This window comes from Capricornis sumatraensis, chromosome 3 (assembly GCF_032405125.1).
Source record: "Capricornis sumatraensis isolate serow.1 chromosome 3, serow.2, whole genome shotgun sequence".
Classification (NCBI taxonomy): Eukaryota; Metazoa; Chordata; class Mammalia; order Artiodactyla; family Bovidae; genus Capricornis; species Capricornis sumatraensis.
Window position 1 is genome coordinate 66,155,050 of NC_091071.1, and position 20,247 is coordinate 66,175,296.

At 36.0% G+C, this 20,247-nt stretch overlaps 1 protein-coding gene across 2 annotated transcripts in view; it reads left to right on the forward strand.

Annotated features, from left to right (window-relative positions):
- Positions 1-20,247, forward strand: part of ATF2 (activating transcription factor 2) — a 79,708-nt gene that overhangs the window by 14,645 nt on the left and 44,816 nt on the right. For both annotated transcript variants that reach the window (XM_068969409.1, XM_068969410.1), the window contains exons 3-4: positions 8,152-8,226; positions 9,727-9,796. In XM_068969409.1, the coding sequence (XP_068825510.1) occupies positions 8,195-8,226; positions 9,727-9,796 (102 nt within the window). In that variant the 5' untranslated portion in view covers positions 8,152-8,194. The remainder of the gene's footprint in view (positions 1-8,151; positions 8,227-9,726; positions 9,797-20,247) is intronic.

Genomic DNA, 20,247 nt, shown 5'->3' on the forward strand with positions numbered 1-20,247 from the left:
TGAAATCCTATTTTATTTATAATATCTATTACTGTCATTTATTTTGATTCTGAAATTGTCTGAGATCTAGCCACTTTCTGGCTAAATCCATAGTAAGTCCATCTTTCTTGCACAAGATTTCAAGGCCCATCATGTATTTTTCCTGCTTCAGCCCTGGAATCAACCAATTCTTCAAGGATCCCAGGTTCCTTTTGGTTGAAAATGGCATTTTGACATCAAGGTCTGGGTGCCAAGTGGGCTTCTTGCTTATGTGATATCAGTGTTCCTAGGCCCTCTCAGTGACACAGCTAGGGAAGTATGTGAATATATGTGCATATTTATACACATATTATCATCTCTGTTTCTATATGTTTACATTGAAAAATCATGAGTTCATACCAGTATCTCTAAATCTCATCATCAGGATTTATTCTGTGTAATTATTTTCATCCTCTGTATAGTGTTGCTTGTTTTCATCCACTGTATCCTTGAGAAATTCACTTACTCATTCATTACCTGTGTTACATGTAATGAATTTCCTGTTCCCACCGGACCTTCTCCTCTTAGCAGGTAGGTATCCTCTTGCTTGGCCCTGATATCCTGTCCTGGGCTGATGCCATCCCTGTTCTTCACCTCACGTGGATGCCTCCTCACCCTTCTTCACCCTTCTGGGGCACCGACATCCCACATCAGACTGCTTCTCCCTGCTTGCATAGACAGATCTTTCCTCACCTAACAGTCTCCTGTCCAGCTCAAGCCCTCTCCCCCCAATGAGCACCTTTCTCTTCTTGTCCAGGTACTTAGACAGGCTGAACTTAGGCTGCTCCCTCAATGGCCTGACTAATCTGTCTCCCATGAAGATACCCTTATATATGTTTTCCTTGGAAGGTTGTCTTTTATATTCATTTTAAGTTACAAGAAATGGTTTGCTGGTTAATTTCAACCACTTCCTTCCTTTCATCTTTCCTTAAAGTATTTTTCGTTACTGTTTTTTAATTGGCGTCTTATATTATGTGTGGTTTTATTTGATAATGGGTCTGTTGAGAAACTCTACAAGTCGCCAGAGAGTCTTTCTGTACTTTTTTTTTTTTAATGGCTTACAGAAAACAGGTGTATAGTTGGTAAGCAAAGAATTGCAACGCAAGACAGTTCATATGCACAGTATAGTATAGCAAAGCTTGCCAGCTGGCAGGCACAGTATAGCAGGAGAAATTTCTTGTACCATTTTTTACCTTGAGTAAGTCATTTCACTGTTTGGGGCATCATTTGTAGTTTGCATAGTTAGGACTAGATCAGGAATACAATGAGGTAAATAATTAGAAAATCCATGTTATAAGAAAGAGCCTCTGACCTGTATTCAAGAGAGAATTTTGGATTAACATTTTATTTTTTTGAATGGGCAAAAGGTACAGATAAAGTTGATGTTTAAGGATATAGATTTGAAAGGAGTAAGCTATGGTGATCTAATGTATAGTATAATGGATATAGACAACAATATTGTGCTGTAATTAGGTAATGTAAAGTAAATATACAGTGTCAGTTGTATTACAACATACAAATGTATCAAAGTAGCATATTTTACACCTTGAATTTACACAATGTTGTATGTCAGATATCTCTCATTTTTTAAAAAAGATTGGGCAAAGGAAGCATTTTCAAGATTACAAAGAACCATTATATATATGAAAAGGTTCAACCTCATTTGTGTGTCAATATATGCAACTTAAAAATTTTTTTCCCACTAATTTAACTAAAATGTTAAATATTCACTGTTGGTGTGGGCATTGAGAAATTAGGTCTTTCTGTACACTACAGGTAAAGTAGAAGTCAATGTTATGTATCTGAAGAGTTCAGCAATATAAATTAAGTCTTGAAAATGTGCCTTCACTTTGATACAGTAGTTTCCGTTCTAGAAGTTCATCTAATGAAAATAATTACAGATATTACACAAAGATTTGTCCTCAAAAATAGTCACTGATGATAAAAACAGTAAGAGAATAGTTATAATAGAGCTCAGACGGTGTCACCTGCACTGCAGGAGACCTGGTTTCAATCCCTGGGTTGGGACTATCCCTCAGAGAAGGGAATGGCAACCCATACCAGTATTCTTGCCTGGAGAAACCCACAGACAGAGGAGCCTGATGGCTGACAGTCCATAGGGTCACAGAGAGTCAACACGACTGAGCCACTAAGACACACACATAATGGAGTAATAGAGAATTAGTTATAAATATGTTGTATCTGTATGACACTGTAGATCTATATGGAATGCTGTATAGCCATTAAAATGACATTTAATAGTTAATGATTCTATCAGGGGTCCCTAATGCCGCAACTGCAGACCAGCCTGTTAGGAACTGGAGTGCACAGCAGGAGATGAGCGTCGGGGCAAGTGAGTGAAGCTTTGCGCCATTCACCGATCCCCATTGCTCTCCTCATGGGTTCAGATTACCACCTGAACCATCCACTCCCACCCCAATCCTCCACCTCCGTCCGTGAAACAGTTGTTTTCCACAAAACTGGTCCTTGGTACCAATAAAAGCTGGGGACTGCTGATACTATTTAATAATGTGGCAGAATTGCAGTTCAGTTCAGTTGCTCAGTTGTGTCCAACTCTTTGTAACTCCATGAACTGCAGCACACCAGGATTCCTTGTCCATCACCAGCTCACTGAGCTTGCTCAAACTCATGTCCATCGAGTCAGTAATGCCATCCAGCCAGCTCATCCTCTGTTGTCCCCTTCTCTTCCTGCCTTCAGTGTTTGCAGCATCAGGGTCTTTTCCAATGAGTCAGTTCTTTGCAGCAGGTGGCCAAATTATTGGAGCTTCAGCATCAGTCCTTGTGATGAATATTCAGGACTGATTTCCTTTAGGATTGAAAGTTTGATCTCCTTGCAGTTCAAGGAACTCTCAGGAGTCTTCTCCAACACCACAGTTCAAAGCATCAATTCTTTGCATTCAGCTTTCTTTATAGTGCAAGTCTGACATGATATGACTACTAGAAAAACCATACCTGTGACTAGACAGACCTTTGTTGGCAAAGTAATGTCTCTACATTTTAACAGGCTGTCTAGGTTTGTCATAGCTTTTCTTTCAAGGAGCAAGCATCTTTTAATTTCATGGCTGCAGTCACCATCTGCAGTGATTTGGAAGCCCAAGAAAATAGTGTCACTGTTTCCATTGTTTCCCCATCTATTTACCATAAAATGATGGGACTGGATGCCATGATCTTAGATTTTTGAATATTGAGTTTTAAGCTAGGTTTTTCACTGCAGATGGTGACTGCAGCCATGAAATTAAAAGACGCTTGCTCCTTGGAAGAAACGCTATGGCAAACCTTGACAGCTCAGCATTTCACATGATGTACTCTCCATATAAATTAAATAAGTGGGGTGACAATATAAAGCCTTGACATACTCCTTTCCAATTTGGAACCAGTCCGTTGTTCCATGTCCCATTCTAACTGTTGCTTCTTGACCTGCATACAGATTTCTCAGGAGGTAGGTAAGGTGATCTGGTATTCCCATCTCTTTCAGAATTTTCCACAGTTTGTTGTCATCCACACAGTCAAAGGATTTAGCATATACAATGAAGTGGAAATAGATGTTTTTCTGCAATTCTCTTGCTTTTTCTATGATCCAGCCTTTGCTGGCAATTTGATCTCTGGTTCCTCTTACCTTTTCTAAATCCACCTTAAACATCTGGAAGTTCTCAGTTGCACACTGTTGAAGCCTAGTTGGAGAATTTTGAGCATTATTCTTCTAGTGTGTGAGATGAGTGCAATTGTGCTGTAGTTTGAGTATTCTTTGGCATTGCCTTTCTTTGGGTTTGGAATGAAAACTGACCTTTTCCAGCCCTGTGGCCACTGCTGAGTTTTCCAGATTTGCTGACATATTGCTGACATTTTAACAGCATCATCTTTCAGGATTTGAAATAGCTCAGCTGGAATTCCATTACCTCCAGTAGCTTTGTTCATAGTAATGCTTCCTAAGGCTCACTTGACTTCGCATTCCAGGATGTCTGGCTCTAGGTGAGTGATCACAGCATTGTGGTTATCTGGGTCATGAAGATCTTTTTTGTATAGTTCTGTGTATTCTTGCCACCTCTTCTTAATATCTTGTGCTTCTGTTAGGTCCATACCATTTATTTAGATAATTGCATTTTAAAGGAAATTGTAATACTCTTTTTTTTAAATTAAAAAAATATAGGATCAAGACCATCCCCATGGAAAAGAAATGCAAAAAAGCAAAATGGCTGTTTGGCGAGGTCTTACAAATAGCTGTGAAAAGAAGAGAAGTGAAAAGCAAAGGAGAAAAGGAAATATATAAGCATCTGAATGCAGAGTTCCAAAGAATAGCAAGAAGAGATGAGAAAGCCTTCTTTAGTGATCAATGCAAAGAAATAGAGAAAAAGAGCAGAATGGGAAAAGACTAGAGATCTCTTCAAGAAAGTTAGAGATACCGAGGGAACATTTCATGCAAAGATGGGCTCAATAAAGGACAGAATGGTATGGACCTAACAGAAGCAGAAGATATTAAGAAGAGGTGGCAAGAATACACAGAAGAACTGTACAAAAAAGATATTCACGACCTGGATAATCACAATGGTGTGATCACTCATCTAGAGCCAGACATCCTGGAGTGTGAAGTCAAGTGGGCCTTAGAAAGCATCACTATGAACAAAGCTAGTGGAGGTGATGGAATTCCCGTAGAGCTATTTCAAATCCTGAAAGATGATGCTGTGAAAGTGCACTCAATATGCCAGCAAATTTGGAAAACTCAGCAGTGGCCACAGGACTGGAAAAGATCCGTTTTCATTCCAATCCCCGAGAAAGGCAATGCTAAAGAATGCTCAAACTACCGCACAAGTGTACTCTTCTCACATGCTAGTAAAGTAATGCTCAAAATTCTCCAAGCCAGGCTTCAGCAGTATGTGAACCGTGAACTTCCTGATGTTCAAGCTGGTTTTAGAAAAGGCAGAGGAACCAGAGATCAAATTGCCAACATCCGCTGGATCATCGAAAAAGCAAGAGAGTTCTAGGAAAACATTTATTTCTGTTTTATTGACTGTGTCAAAGCCTTTGACTGTGTGGATCACAATAAACTGTGGAAAATTCTGAAAGAGATGGGAATACCAAACCACCTGACCTGCCTCTTGAGAAATCTATATGCAGGTCAGGAAGCAACAGTTAGAGCTGGACATGGAACAACAGACTGGTTCCAAAAGGAAAAGGAGTACGTCGAGGCTGTATATTGTCACCCTGCTTATTTAACTTCTATGCAGAGTACATCATGAGAAACGCAGGGCTGGATGAAGCACAAGCTGGAATCAAGATAGCTGGGAGAAATGTCAATAACCTCAGATAATGCAGATGACAGCACCCTTATGACAGAAAATGAAGAAGACCTAAAGGGCTTCTTGATGAAAGTGAAAGAGGAGAGTGAAAAGGTTGGCTTAAAATTCAACATTCAGAAAACAAAGATCATGGCATCCCGTCCCAACATTTCATAGCAGTTAGATGGGGAAACAGTGTCAGACTTTATTTTTTGGGGCTCCCAAATCACTGCAGATGGTGACTGCAGCCATGAAATTAAACAACGCTTGCTCCTTGGAGAAAAGTTATGACCAACCTAGGCAGCATATTAAAAAGCAGAGACATGATTTTGCCTACAAAGTTCCATCTAGTCAAGGCTATGGTTTTTCCAGTAGTCATGTATGGATGTGAGAGTTGGACTATAAAAAAAGCTGAGCATTGAAGAATTGATGCTTTTAAACTGTGTTGTTGGAGAAGACTCCTGAGACTCCTTTGGACTGCAAGGAGAGCAAACCAGTCCATCCTATAGGAGATCAGTCCTGAATATTCATTGGAAAGACTGAGGTTGAAGCTGAAGCTCCAATACTTCGGCCACCTGATTGGAAGAGCTGACTCACTGGAAAAGACCCTGATGCTGGGAAAGATGTAGGCAGGAGGAGAAGGGGATGACAGAAGATGAGATGGTTGGATGGCATCACCAACTCAATGGAGATGAGTTTGAGTAAACTCCAGGAGTTGGTGATGGACAGGGAGGCCTGGCGTGCAGCAGTCCATGGGGTCGCAAAGAGTCAGACACAGCTGAGTGACTGAACTAAACTGATAGGTTGTAGATGCTTGCCAGAGAGCGGTGTGCTGTAGTAACAGTTCTGTGTCTGCAGTCATTGTCTTCTCTGGCAGTTTAGAGTTGAACAAAGCCTCCTTCCCATGCTTTCCTAGGAGCATATTTCCACCCTTGATGTGAAAGGGAGATAAACCTGGATTTAGAGGTTTGAGATTAGCATTTAAACCTGCTGGAGGAATTATAATCATTTATGTCTCAAGGTGCTTTGTCTGTTGTCTTTACAACTACCTCAGCTAGATATTAGGAAATAGTATAAGGAATGGGAATTGTTATTGGTTGGCTAGAAAATAATCTGCTGTGTAGGTAAGGAACTTCTTTTTTAGAATGAGACAGTAGTAGTCATGGGCGGGTAGAAAAGAATACCAAGGGTTAATTCTTTCAGAAAGCTTTTCTGTAAGTATTGGATTGGTTCCCTGCACTACTTCTATATTTTTAATATTTTAACTCTTATTCTTAACCAGATTGTATTGAAATTTCTGTTTTCTTTCTTCTGCTTGAACAAAAGTTTCTCAGAGTGGAGGGTCTGTTTTTTCACCTTTGTGTCTTTGTGTGTGTTTGATGTTTAAATGTTTCCTGAACTCAACTGAGTTTAAATATTGCTTTGATTTTTCAAAGCAATATGAACTGCATCTTCTTATTAGTTTTAGGAGTTTATTGAGATAGGTAACATAATCTAAACTTATCTGGTCCATATCATATAGCAATTTATTCATTTCTTAGTATTTAATGGGGTCTTCCCAGGTGTCACTAGTGGTTAAAGAATCTACCTGCCAGTGCAGGGGACACGAGAGGCACAGGTTCAGTCCCTTGTTAGGGAAGATTCCCTGGAGTAGAAAGTGGCAACCCAATCTGGTATTCTTCCCTGGAGGATCCCAGAGACAGAGAAGCCTGGCAGGCAATAGTCCGTGAGGCTGTAAGGAGTCAAGATGACTGAGGAGCTAACATGTTCTCTTTCTTTCAGGAGAACTTTCTTCTTCGTATCTCTTATATCATCTCTGATTCCGGGACTCAGAACTGTAGCTATTTGCACATTTCTCCACAGGAATTACCCAATTCTGTTGAGCAGGACATTCTTCACCACATTTATAAGCAAAACTATTTAAAAAAATTTTTTCTGTTATGTACCATTGGCTTTTATGGATAAGCATATAGTTAACGCTGTTCGCCACTAGATGGGGTTTCAGTGAATGTAATGGAGTATTGCTGCTGCTGCTGCTAAGTCACTTCAGTCATGTCTGACTCTGTGCAACCCCAGAGATGGCAGCCCACCAGGCTCCCCTGTCCCTGGGATTCTCCAGGCAAGAACACTGGAGTGGGTTGCCATTTCCTTCTCCAGTGCGTGAAAGTAAAAAGTCAAAGTGAAATCGCTCAGTCGTGTCCAACTCTTAGCGACCTCATGGACTGCAGCCCACCAGGCTCCTCCGTCCATGAGATTTGCCAGGCAAGAGTACTGGAGTGGGGTGCCATTGCCTTCTCCGATTAGCTGGGTTTAAAAATGAGGCACTCACCTAAGTAGTTTAAGTATGTTGTACTTGTCCTTAAGCTAATATCAGATAAGTAAGCTGTGAAGTTAGGGAAGAGAGAGCTCCTTCAACTACATTGTGGGACAAATAGACTTTGATGAATTAGCCTGAAAACCAGACCACACTGACTGCATTTGAAAAAATTTAAAGCTTTCTGAATAGGTATTTTAAAATACGAGGTCTCGTCTTTTCACCAGACTTCCAAAGTCAGGATTTTCACTCTTTTAATTATTGACCTTCAACCATAACCTTAAGGGCTAAGCTAAATGTTTCTCTTTTACCTTCTTTATGGTAGAGTTGGATATATTTTGGATTTATATGGGTGTTTTATTTTAGGAGCAAAGCTCTATTATAAAGATTCTTAATAGTGAGTGGGTTTTTGGATGACAGTAGTTACAGAGAGTGTAATTATCTGAGTGTTTTTATTTTTTACTATGTTTCAAGAAGTGTTTCAAAACTAAATACTTAATAGTGTGAAACCACTTCATTTTTCAGTATCCTTGCCATGAAAAAGAGGACGTGATAAGTTGTTCAGCTTATGAAATTCAAGTTACATGTGAATTCTGCCAGGTGTGTATGCAATAATTTGGTATTTGGGGCTATTTTTAAAATTGTTTTTATTTTTCATATTGTAGATTATAAGTATTTTCATAGGTTATTTCTAGATCGTGTTTTTTTAATAAATAAGGACTATTTACAAGTATGTAGTTTAGCTGATATTCCTATTGTATTTTTAAATTATTAAATAGAGCATCAAAATACACTTAACTATGACAGAGATAAATACATATATTTTAGGGTTTTGATTTCTCCTTAAATGAGTTCCAAATAATACTAGTCCCATGAGGTGAAAAAAGGTTAAGATAGAAAATGGGTGTGGCAGATATGCTATATTCTAGGTGCTCTTCTGTCATTTCCCTTGAACATATTAAGTCTTTGAAAAGTCCTGCCTCCCAGAAGAAATATTCTAGCACTTCCCAAATCTGACTTATATTATAGCAATTGTCATCTCTGTTTGTGAAGGGCTTTTTCTGAAAGGTTTTTGAAGGTTACATATTTCTGAAAGGCTAACAAACTAGTGTTGAAAAAGAAATAATTTTACAGAATTGTTAGTTCAGTCAAATATAGTTGTTACATGTAATTTGTAGGAAGAAAGCAAAACCCCTGCAAGTTAATGGAAGAACTAATGAATGGAAGAACTAATTGGGAACTTTCAAGTCTAAATCAAAAAGTAGGAAAATAATGTTGACTTGAAAATGTCTTTTTTGTAGTTTTTGGTTTAAATCAGGATCCAGGAAAGTCCCCATATTGTATTCTGTTTAATATGGTTTATTCAACCTCTTTTAACCTAAAGCAATTCCCCTCTATACTTTCTCTTTTCTTTTGTTCCCCATGACATTTATTTTTGAGGAGACCAGGTCTTTTGTGCTGTAGAATTTCTCTAATTGTATCTGAGTAGTGGTATTTGACCTTTTTTTCCTATCTCCTTTATTTCCTGTAGTATAATCTAGAAAAGCTTGATTAGATTTCAGGTTTGGATACAGCCGCACCCCCTGCCCCCCACCACGAATACTTAATGTGCTTTCTGCTGTCTCATCAGGGGACTCAAAATATTTGTCCCACTTTTGGTGATGTTAATTTAACACTGACCCATGAGTTCAGATGCTGTCGACGTGACCCAGCCATTATGAAACTCCCATCACCTTTGCTCCTGATGGTTTTATCAGACACTGATGAGAGTTGCCTGTCCATTATTTCATTGGTATTTAAAGTAGTGATCTTCAAATTATTTCATTCTTTCCACACATATGCTACTGAACAGGAAAGGTTTAACCTAATAGATCAGAGTTCTTAACATTTTTTTCTAAAATGTGAAATATGCATGTTGCATGTCTTTATTCATAATAAGAAAGTGGAAGATGGGGTTAAAATGTCAGTAAAACTTTTATTTCACATTCAGATAGAAAAGGTAAAAAGCTTAATGAAAATCAAGTAATATTACATTTTAAGTTCTTTATTTAAAAATCTGTACTGTAAAATGTTTAACTACCTCTGAATGTTTTATTATAGGCAATACAAGGACCTGTGGAATATGAGTGATGACAAACCCTTTCTATGTACTGCCCCTGGATGTGGCCAGGTAATACATAAATTATTTGGTATGTTCACATTTATTAAACACTTATGACAGTGAATGTTGTCATTCAGGGGATTCCTTTACGATATTTTGTACAACTTTGGAGTTAGAAAGACAATAACCCAGAAAAATTTGGAGAAAAAAATTCATTTTCCTCAGCAGCATATCTGAATTTTAAAGAAGACAATCTAATATGGAAAAAAAAAAGTTAAATCTTGTAAGGGAAAGATGGAAAACCTGGAGAAAACACAAGGTTTAAAAGTATTTTCATTTGACCATTAGTGGTTGAAAATCATTGTAAACTGCCCAGTTGGAAATCAGATACATTATCTTGTATGAAAATTGTTTTATTTGCTGAACTCTTGTGAAATTAACTAATTTTTACCTCTGAGCAAACCACTAATGTACAGCATATCACTAATATACTAATGTTAGTAAGTCTAAAATCTTTAATATAGGCTTGTGTGAAAGCATTTTCAGAAAATAATATTTTATTGTTTCAGAAGGTATTTCAGTGTTTTTCAATAGGCCATTAACTATAGACACTGAGGAATGAGAAAATAAATTTAATGTGTAGTAAAATTATAGAATACTTAAATATACAAATTATAAATCATAAATATTAAAATGTTTCTTTGGTTCTCATTGTTTTCTTTAGTTGATACTTTGAGATATAATTTATATACAGTAAACTGCATATTACTTACAAGTGTACAGTTTGATACATTTTAACATATGTATGTACCCATAAAACCATCACAATTCAGGTAGTGAGTGTATCATCATGTCCCGAAGTTTCCTGTGCTTGTTATGCCTCCCTCTCACCCCTCCCAACCCTGTCAACTTCTGTTCTGCCTTCTGTAACTATAGGTTAGTTTTTATTTCTAGAATTTTATGTAAGTGAAATCATACAGTATGTACTTTTGACTGGATTCTTTCATTCCACATTATTTACAGTTTCTCCATACTATCTGATCAATAGTTAATTCCTTTTTATTGAGGAATAATATTTCCTTAATTCACAAGCAGTTATTTATTCACTTGTTTATGAACTTTTGGCTTATTTCCAATTTTTAGTTGTTAGAAATAAAGCTATTATGAATATTTAAGTACCAGTCTTTGTATGAACACATTCTTTCTTTTCTCTTGGGTGACTACCTAGAAGGGTAGTGGTGGGATCATATGTTACATATAATAGGAAACTGTCAAACTGCTTCTAAAAGGGAGATACCACTTAATATTTCCACCAGTGGTCTGTGAGCAATCCTGTTGTATAATACCCTTGCCAATATTTGGTGTGATTCTTTTAATTTTAGCCATTTTCATTGGGTGTATACTGATTTATTGTGTGTTAATTTGCATTTCATTGATGAAAAGATGAGCACTTTTTCATTTGCGTATTGGCCATTTTTATACCTTATTTTTTGTGAAATATTTTCAAATCTTCTGCTTGTTTTTTAAAATTGAGTCGTCTTTTAATTATTGAGTTGTATGAGTTCTTTAAATATTCTGGATACCAGTCCATCTTCAATTTTTTATTTATGTCTTTGGTTTCCAACTTGATTTTCATAATATGAAAATAATCTGTCCATCAAAAGATGGACAGATGTTTCTAATTTTGATGAAGTCTGATGTGTTAATTTTTTCTCTTTGATTGTTGCTTTCTGTGACTTATCTAAGAAACTGTTGCTTACCTTTAAGACACAAAAATACTCTCCTTCATGTTCCTCTGAAAGTTTGGCTTTTCATTTAGGTCTCTTGCCTTTTGAATTAATATTTGTGCAGAAGTATGAGGTAGGAGTTGAAGCTCACTTTTTTTCCCCATATGGCTTTTCAAAGATTCCAGTGTCATTTGTTGAAAAGGTTTTTTTCCTTTCTCCGTTAAATTACTTTATCCCTTTTCTTGAAAACCAAATGATTTGTAAAGCATGGATCTATTTCTGAGCTTCTATTCTGTTTTTTCATCAATCTGTCAATTTTTATGCCAGTATGGTGAGCCTTCCAGTCACTTAGGGTAAGTTCTCTGATTTACTTCTCCTTTTTCAGGATTGTTTTAGACGGTCTTTTAATTGTAGACCTTCTGGTGAGGGTGTAGTGGTATCTAAAGATTTTAGTTTACATGATGTCCAGTGATGCTGAGCAGGATAAAAGTGGGGCTTCCCTAGTGGCTCAGACGGTAAAGAATTCACCTGCTATGCAGGAGACCCAGGTTCAATCCCTGGGTTAGGAAGATCCCCTGAAGAAGGAAATAGCTACCCTCTCCAGTATTCTTGCCTGGAGAATTCTGTGGACAAAGGAGCCTGGTCTTGGGGTCGCAAATAATCAGACACAACTGAGCGACTGACGCTTTCACTTTCAGAGGATAAAGGTAGAAGTTACCAGAGTTGGTGACATTTTAAATGGGTTGGTCAGTGAATGCCTCTGTAATAAGGTGACACTTGAATAAAGACGTGGAAGCAAACCCTACACGTATGTTGGGGAAGAGTTTTTCAGAGTGAAAGAACAACAAGTTTAAGGCCAAGAGGGAAGAAATGGATTTGGTGTGTTAAGAACAGAAAGATGACTGCTGTAACTGGAATGTTATAGTGATTAACTAGGATAAGGGTAGGAGATGAGGTCAGAAAGGTAGGGGAATAAAAAGAGCCCATAACCTGTAGAGCTTTTTTGTTGACTATGGTCTAAGGTGTTTGGGTTTTATTCCCAAAGGAATGAAAAACCATTGCTGAGCTAATAGTGGAAGCTGGGAAAGTAGAGACTGGCAGCAGTCAGGTGAGAGATAATGGTGGCTTTGACTAGGTGGTAGTAATGGACATATAGAGAAATAGAGTGATTTGACATATATTTTGGAGATAAGTTTTGTATACATTTTTCTATAAATTCAAGAAAGCAAATTCCAAAATCCTTTTCCACTAAATTTTGGATATGATTTACTCATAATGGTAAATTACGTTTACTCCTTGGATTTGGGACTAAGTTAAATAGAAAGGTGGTCCATTTTGCTGAAATGAACTGTAGAGAGAGAGCATAATTCTGTAACCCCTGGATGATAGCTAATACAGTATGTTTCTCAACCCAGCCTTTGGACCATGACTAATTTTACTGTGTTGTTCTAGGAATCATTCTTGAAAACTCAGTCTCAGACAAGTCCCTGATTCTTTGTCTTATTCTTTTCTGCTTAAAATAGTTGGAATTGTCATCTTGTGATTGACTCTTTAGTAATATATATGCCACTTTTAATAAAAAGCATTGTATTTAAATTTACTTAAGAAATAAGGTTAAATGAAGGTTAGCTCTCATTTGGCATTTAACCAAATGAAGATTAAATGCCAACAAAAGATCAGAGAGGATGAGAACCCAAGATCAAATTAGTAATGTCTAACTTTCCCGGTTTTTGGTACCTCAACCCCAAAACTGGAAGATAGAACCAGTGAGAGAATGAATTCAGTAAAATTAGGGGAATTAAGGTAAATGGAAATGAGATAATTTTCAGGTCGAGAAAATATTTTAAAATTGCTGAGGAAAATTATACAATCTGTTCAAGCACATCCATACTGTTTATAGACACTATTAATGCTTCCTTAGCTGACGAGATGAGGCAAATGGAACACTACACAACACATCCCAGGGGTAAAGCCAGAGCTTATTCACCTCAATACCAGATCCAGGAAGTCTGGGAACTTTCTGATATTCATTATTTGAGTTCTTGTAGCAGACTGCCTTGTACATGCCCAGTCCGTGGCACAAATAGCCAAGAGACTGAGAGGAGACTACCCCTCAGGCCACAAAGAATAGGAAGGAGAGCCTTTGTAGAGTCTTCTGCAGATAGCAAGGGCGTTCCAGCACTTTATCAGGCCTACAAGTCACCCCACTGTTCTTCCTCAGTATATATATCAGCAGCATTTCCATCTAATAATGCTGTCTATAAATCAATCTATTATTAGTTTGACATTTTCAACCATTAGAATGTTTATATTTTTGGCAAAGCAGCAACCATTTTACTTCATTCATATTAAAAATACTCCTTCTGCACTCTCCTTCATTGCTGGTAAAAGTGCAAGACGGCAAATGCATTTACACTTTGACCCAGCAATCCCACTTCTGGGATTCTGTCCCACAAATGTTATGTCAAAACTATGAAAAGACATATGCCAAGGTTATTAAATATATGTTCAATATATTTTGGTACCTGGGAATCGTTGGACAGTGGTTTTCCATGGGAATAGAAGCTGAAAACTACAAAGCTCCTTTGCAGCTTTAGTTTGGAAGTGACACGGCATCAATTCTGTAGCATTCTGTTGATCATGCAAGTCACCAGACCAGCTCAGACTCAAGGGGTGGAGAATAGGTACCATCCTCTGGATGAGAGAACCAACGTTAACCACACGGCAAAGGAAGGAGGGTATAGATCCTACCAAAAGGAATTTGTGGCCATGTTTTACAATATGTCACAGATGAATGCTGCAATATTTCTAGGTAGAATAATTCTTAGGATTGGTCTCAAAAAAAAAAAAAAATGCATTGGGTGAATTGTGAGTAGAGATGAAATGAGACAGACCATAGGTTGATAATTGCTAAAGCTGAGTGAAGTGTACCAAGGGTGTTTATTACACTTTTTTTTAAAAATTTACTTAAATTCAACAGAAGAAAAAGCAACCTATGACTGAATATAAGAACATGTATGTATCAGAGATTGCTTAAAAGACAGTATTTTTAGAAAATATGAAAAAATATTGTTAGAATAGTTTTTTAGACTCCCTATTATGAAAGGAGATAACACTTATTTTTCTTCTTACTTCTCCTTTCCTCCTCCCTTGATGTCTGGTAATAATTATTTTTCCATTGGTAGAGTTAGGAATACAGTTTGATAATCCATAATCCCCATATGTCTTCAGTTTTACTTCTGTATTTAAGTAGTATAGAGAGGAAGGGTGAGAACTAAGCTTGAAGGCACTCCAGTGTTTAGCAGTCAGAAAGCGGGGAAGGACACAGAGGAGGCAGAGAAGCAGCAGACAATGAAGAAAACTGTGTTCTAGAAGTCAAGTAGAAAAAGTATTTCAAAATGTGGAGAAACAGTGTAGTCATACAGTTGATAGGATAATTCAGTATTTACTGAATTTATTTAATTTAGAAATATGAGGACTGTTAAGACACCCTGATAAGAGTAGTTTCAGTGAAAGAGCAGTGACGACAGTGAGATTGGGGTTAGCCTGAAGAGCAAATATGGAGAATCAGAAGTGGAGACATCGTAAGATACTTTTTATTTGTAATTTAGCTTAAAGGGAAATACTGCTGAGGGAGGATTAAAGATGGAGCTTTTTTGTTTGTTTTGAATTTTAAGGTGCGACTATCATAGCACACTTCACACTGCAGAGAGAGGAACTGTTGTAGAAATGGAGTCCTTAAGAGAGGATGGGATCCAGTGTTCAAGTGGAAGGACTGACCTTAGATAGGACCATGGACAATTTATCCATAGTACCTGGGAATGAAAAGTCGGGAAGAGGTGTGGAAGGTTTGAATAGAGAAAAGGAACCATATCAAAACTTAGACATACAAGCATGTTTCTTTGATATGGTCACCATAAAAAACTACATTTCTGTATATTCCGTTGCACAAAAGAAATTATCTTTAGAGGCTATGGCATATTGTTATTAAGAGATTTGTATTACTTAGGATGCAGGCTGAGACAAAGAATCAACCTTAACAACAGACTGATGGGCTTGTTTTTTAATATAATAACCAGGAAGTAGGAGCCACAGGTTGGCTGATTCTGTAATCTTCATCATGCTACTTCCATTTTTAGGTCCAAAATGGCTTTTCAGCTCCTGACATGAAGTCCACATTCCAGCAGTAAGGGAGGGAGAAGGGGAAGCAAAGAGGAGCGTGTATATACCCATCATTTTAGGAGCATTCACTGAAAGTAATGCAAATGATTTTCACTCATTCTTTTGATCCAAAAGAATATGGCCGCCTAACTGCAGAGAAAGCTAGAAAATGTGGTCTTTGTTCTGGGCAGCCAAGTGCTCACCTAAAATTTAGAAATTCTTAATTTGAAGGAAAAAGAGTAATAGATATTAAGGGACAGCTGGCAGTCCTTGACATAATTTTCAGAGATGATTTTGAATTTGGGAACATAACAAAAATTCATTTGGAGCCAGAGTCTGTTTAAGCTGGGCAATACTAAAGCTACCAGTTGTGAGTTTAGTTAGTTTGGTTTCTTAGTTTTGATAAATATGCCACAATAATATGAGAACATTAGGGGAAACAAACTGAGTAAGGAGTGTATAGGAACTCTGTGTACAATTTTTGCAACTTTTCTGTAAATTAAAAGTTTTCCAAAATAAAAATTTTATTGAAAACGGTAACGAAAAAGGTCTACCTGAGAAACTCAAAAGTTGCTTGTGAACCATAGAATAGAGCTTTCAAATATTTATCAAGTGTGTAGCTTACCATGCCTAAATTTGTGCTTCAACTTGTTTCAAAAAAGATTGGAGGAATTAAAGTTCCATATAATAGTTGTTATAGTAATAAAAGCAATTATAATGATACTAACGTTTTTAAACTTAGTCACTGTGCTACGAAGCTTATGTGGGTTATGTTATTTAATCCTGCACTAGTCCTATGAAATTGATGCTGCTGGCCTCATTTTACACATGCACAATCAAATATACATTATTGAATCCCTCTCAGTCACAGAACCTGTGAACACTGGAGGTAAGTGTGAACCCAAGCCTACTTTTGTGTTATGTTTATAGCAAAATATCCCAAAATAGAATGTTTAGCCTTCAAGGTATATTTCAATAGGGGTCTTTGTATATGTATCTTTTTCAGTGAACATTAAAAGTTTTTCTTTTTTCTTAATTACAAAAGTATCACTGAGAACACTGACAAAGTAAAATCTAGAGAGGATGTCTGTTAACATTTGGTGCATTTCCTAAGTTCTTCCCCCCTTTTATTTTTCAAACAAAATTGGGATCATACCGCATGTATTAATGTGTATTCTATTTGTATGCCGATGACATTATATAGTATTATCCTATACATTATACAGTGTAGCACTATACTATATTACATAGTATGTTATACATTATATAGTATGACATGTTGTGTGTTAATTGAAAACATGAGTTTGAGTTCCTATGTAGTGTTCTGTTGCCAGAATATGTCCCAAAATCTATTTACCTATTCCTCTTTTATGGCCTAAAAATTAATTATTATGGCCTAAAAAAATCACAACACTGTGATGAATATTCTGTATAACCCCTTATGTACATCTCCCTAATTCCTCAAAATACATTTTTAGAAACCAAATTATCGGATCAAAAGGTATACACATTTTTAAGGCTCCTCATACATTTTTTCGTATTGTTTTTAAAAACTAAAACAATTTTTTAGTTTCACTAATAACTTTAAGTATTTTTCTCATCATGAACACTTCATTCCTATGTATTAATAACTTTTTTGGCATATATTTGTTCTCTGAGATATTTAAAATAGTCTAATCTATGTTATAGTAATACCTTATAACTGTTACTGGCCAAGTGATAACTGGGCCAAGGTCAGCATCATCCATTTGTTAAATCTTGCTTGGACTAGGAATGGTTATGGTCTCTCTCTAGATTCAAATAGTAATTTCCTAGGAAATCAAAAATTCTATTAAGCATTGATTTTAGAAGCACCAATCTGATGGTGGTAGTACAAATTATTTTTTGTCACTAGTTAACAACATTCTTCCAGATTTAAATTTTAGCTTTAAAATACTTAATGGACTTAAATTTCAAGTAGGTTTTTAAAATTGTAAGTATATTTTGTTGATAATGTTATTTCAGAGAGACCTAAAGAAATCAGTGCAAAATTTTTAACTGCTGGCTCTTTCTAGTAAATTTTTTTATGTCCCAGTCTCTGTTAGGTATTTCATAGATTGACTTTTGATAATTTCATTTAGTTTAACATGATGTTCCATTGAATTTGGTAAAAGAGACAAAGTTGAGATAATTTAGTGAAAGAGTCTTAACATTGAAATTCTTACATTTTATTGATAATAGCTTTGCTTTTGGTGATGCTCTCATTGAAAATTTTTTCTTTGGTGAAATATTAATACATTATAACTATTTTTTAAAGGAGATTAAGATTTCATTTTATTTAATCTGAAGTTCCAATGAAAGTGTGGGAGAGTGTGTGTATGTGTGTGGGTGTGATCAGTAACTCCCTGGTGTTAAATTAGAGTACTTAAATTCATGAAAGAAGTAGTAAAATGGGCTATTGGCCTAATGACCTTATAATTTAATACCTATCAGTATTTTAAATTAGGAATAATCATCTATATCATGGATATAAATGCATGTGTTAAATGCAGAATGACTGATTTAAGTTAATTCTGATAAAGAGTGTTCACACTTTGGAAACACAAATTTCTCCCAATATCTGAGCTTAAATTAATTTTTTATGGAAGCAACTATTTCACCCCCTCCTATATTTGTCAGGTTACCCTTACTTTTTAACCTTGTAGGAGATTGTTGGCCTATTCTAACTTTTCTTGACTGCCTTTCCCATTATTTATTCAGCTGTATGTTCAAAGTCTTTCTTATTTAACAAAACACTGCACATGTATAACATTTTCATTGGAGTAGTGCTCACAACTGCCTGGAAGAAAGAAATTGTATTAATTCAATATATTATTACTAGCAGTATCATTATTTTTCTACAAAACTTATTTTTAGAATAAACCTTTTAATTTGTCTGGAAAAGCAGTTCAAATAGATTCTTGCAAAAATATTAGCTTGTAGTAGCTGTTTTGTATTTGTTGAAAAAATAATGCATTTTACATATATATATCTTTTCCTGGTGACTGCCTTTTGACACTGTTTTAAGTTTCTCGTTAGAGGTAAATAAGTCTTCTCAGATGATAGGCAAGGTTATAGATATAGATAATATCTATATCATGATATAGATCCATGATAAATTGATACTTGTATCAAGTACCAATTTCAGTGTATTTTACTCATGTATAGAAATATTATATGATTAACAACTCCTTTATAAATAGCATTTAGATAAACTTGATCTCTGTGTTCTCTTTGAAACTTTGTGAATTCATAGTCCTGGCATTTCTCCTTTTACTATTCATATGATCCTAAATGTATTTTAGGGTCCTTTTACCTGCTACTTTTCACTTAGAATCAATCTTGTTGGTATTTTCACATATTTTGTACAAAACATAATGTAATTTATTGTATATGTAGTTGCTGTTTGATTTGAATATTTGTGTTCAAACCAGTAACTAAGCACAGGATACCGTTGGGATAAAATTCCTAGGAGATAACTTTCTAAGCTTGTCTGTTGATTATGCTGACTTTGCTGTTTTAAAATCTAAGACCTCTACTAAAATGCATTTATTTGCAAATGTTTAATGATTGCCTTCAGTGGAGAAGCCACATTGTTCGGTTCTTTGGAACATAAAGTGAGTCTTGCTTTAAGATGCTTGTAAGACATTCAAAACTGTAATGCAAAGTAAAAAGCAATGAAGTAGTGCTGGTAAATGCGGTCACTGTGTTTATTCTCCAAAAGCTTCATACTGGAAACTCTTATCAAAGGATGACTATTTTTTATTTTTCCAAATTTGGAAAGGATTTTTATACGTAATGACAGAGCAGTAGGAAAATAGCACTTGTGTAGGGCAGAGCTAGATTATGATTGCTCAATGATTGTTTCAATTGTAAATGAGTAAGTCAAGGGATAAAGTTACTCTTTGCACCTATATACTCATCTTCAGTGGGAATATAAACAGGTTATAAAGAGGGGACATATTAATAATTTTCCACTGGTGTACAGTAACTTAAAAACAATATAACCAAATTAAATTAACGCTTAATTCACCTTTAGGAACAATCTGTGGTTTGATGGGTTTTGTTTCTTTTAGATTGGGCTTAAAGATTCAGTTCTTTACTTGTAAGGAGATCATTCTTTCAGTTAAAATTTATTGACTACTTACTATATGTTAAATTTAGGGAAACTGAAATAGTAGGAGCTCAGTCTACTTGAAATATGAAAACATCAATAAAATATTGCTAGGTGCTATAAACATGTACTGTGCAGAGCAAAATCAGATATAAATGACAGGGATTAACTTTTTACAGTGGGCTTGTGGGCTGGGCTAAGGATGATACAGGTCATACTTTTAATATTGAGAAAAGAAAGCATAATAGATAGAAATATTTCTTTCTTTTACATTGTTTTAAGGTTAACCCTAAAGCTGCTATCATTAGTTGCATGAGAGGATTTACGTACTGAGTTGAATAGGGAATGGTAAGACCACAGGATAAGGAATCCATTTTTTGGTGGTTCCGAAAGACCATGTTCATTATTTAACATCCCATTTTTAAGGATATAGCCTAGAGAGTGAGTATAGATCTTAATTTGACATCTTATAATTATTTCTTTGAAATTAAAAAGTAAGT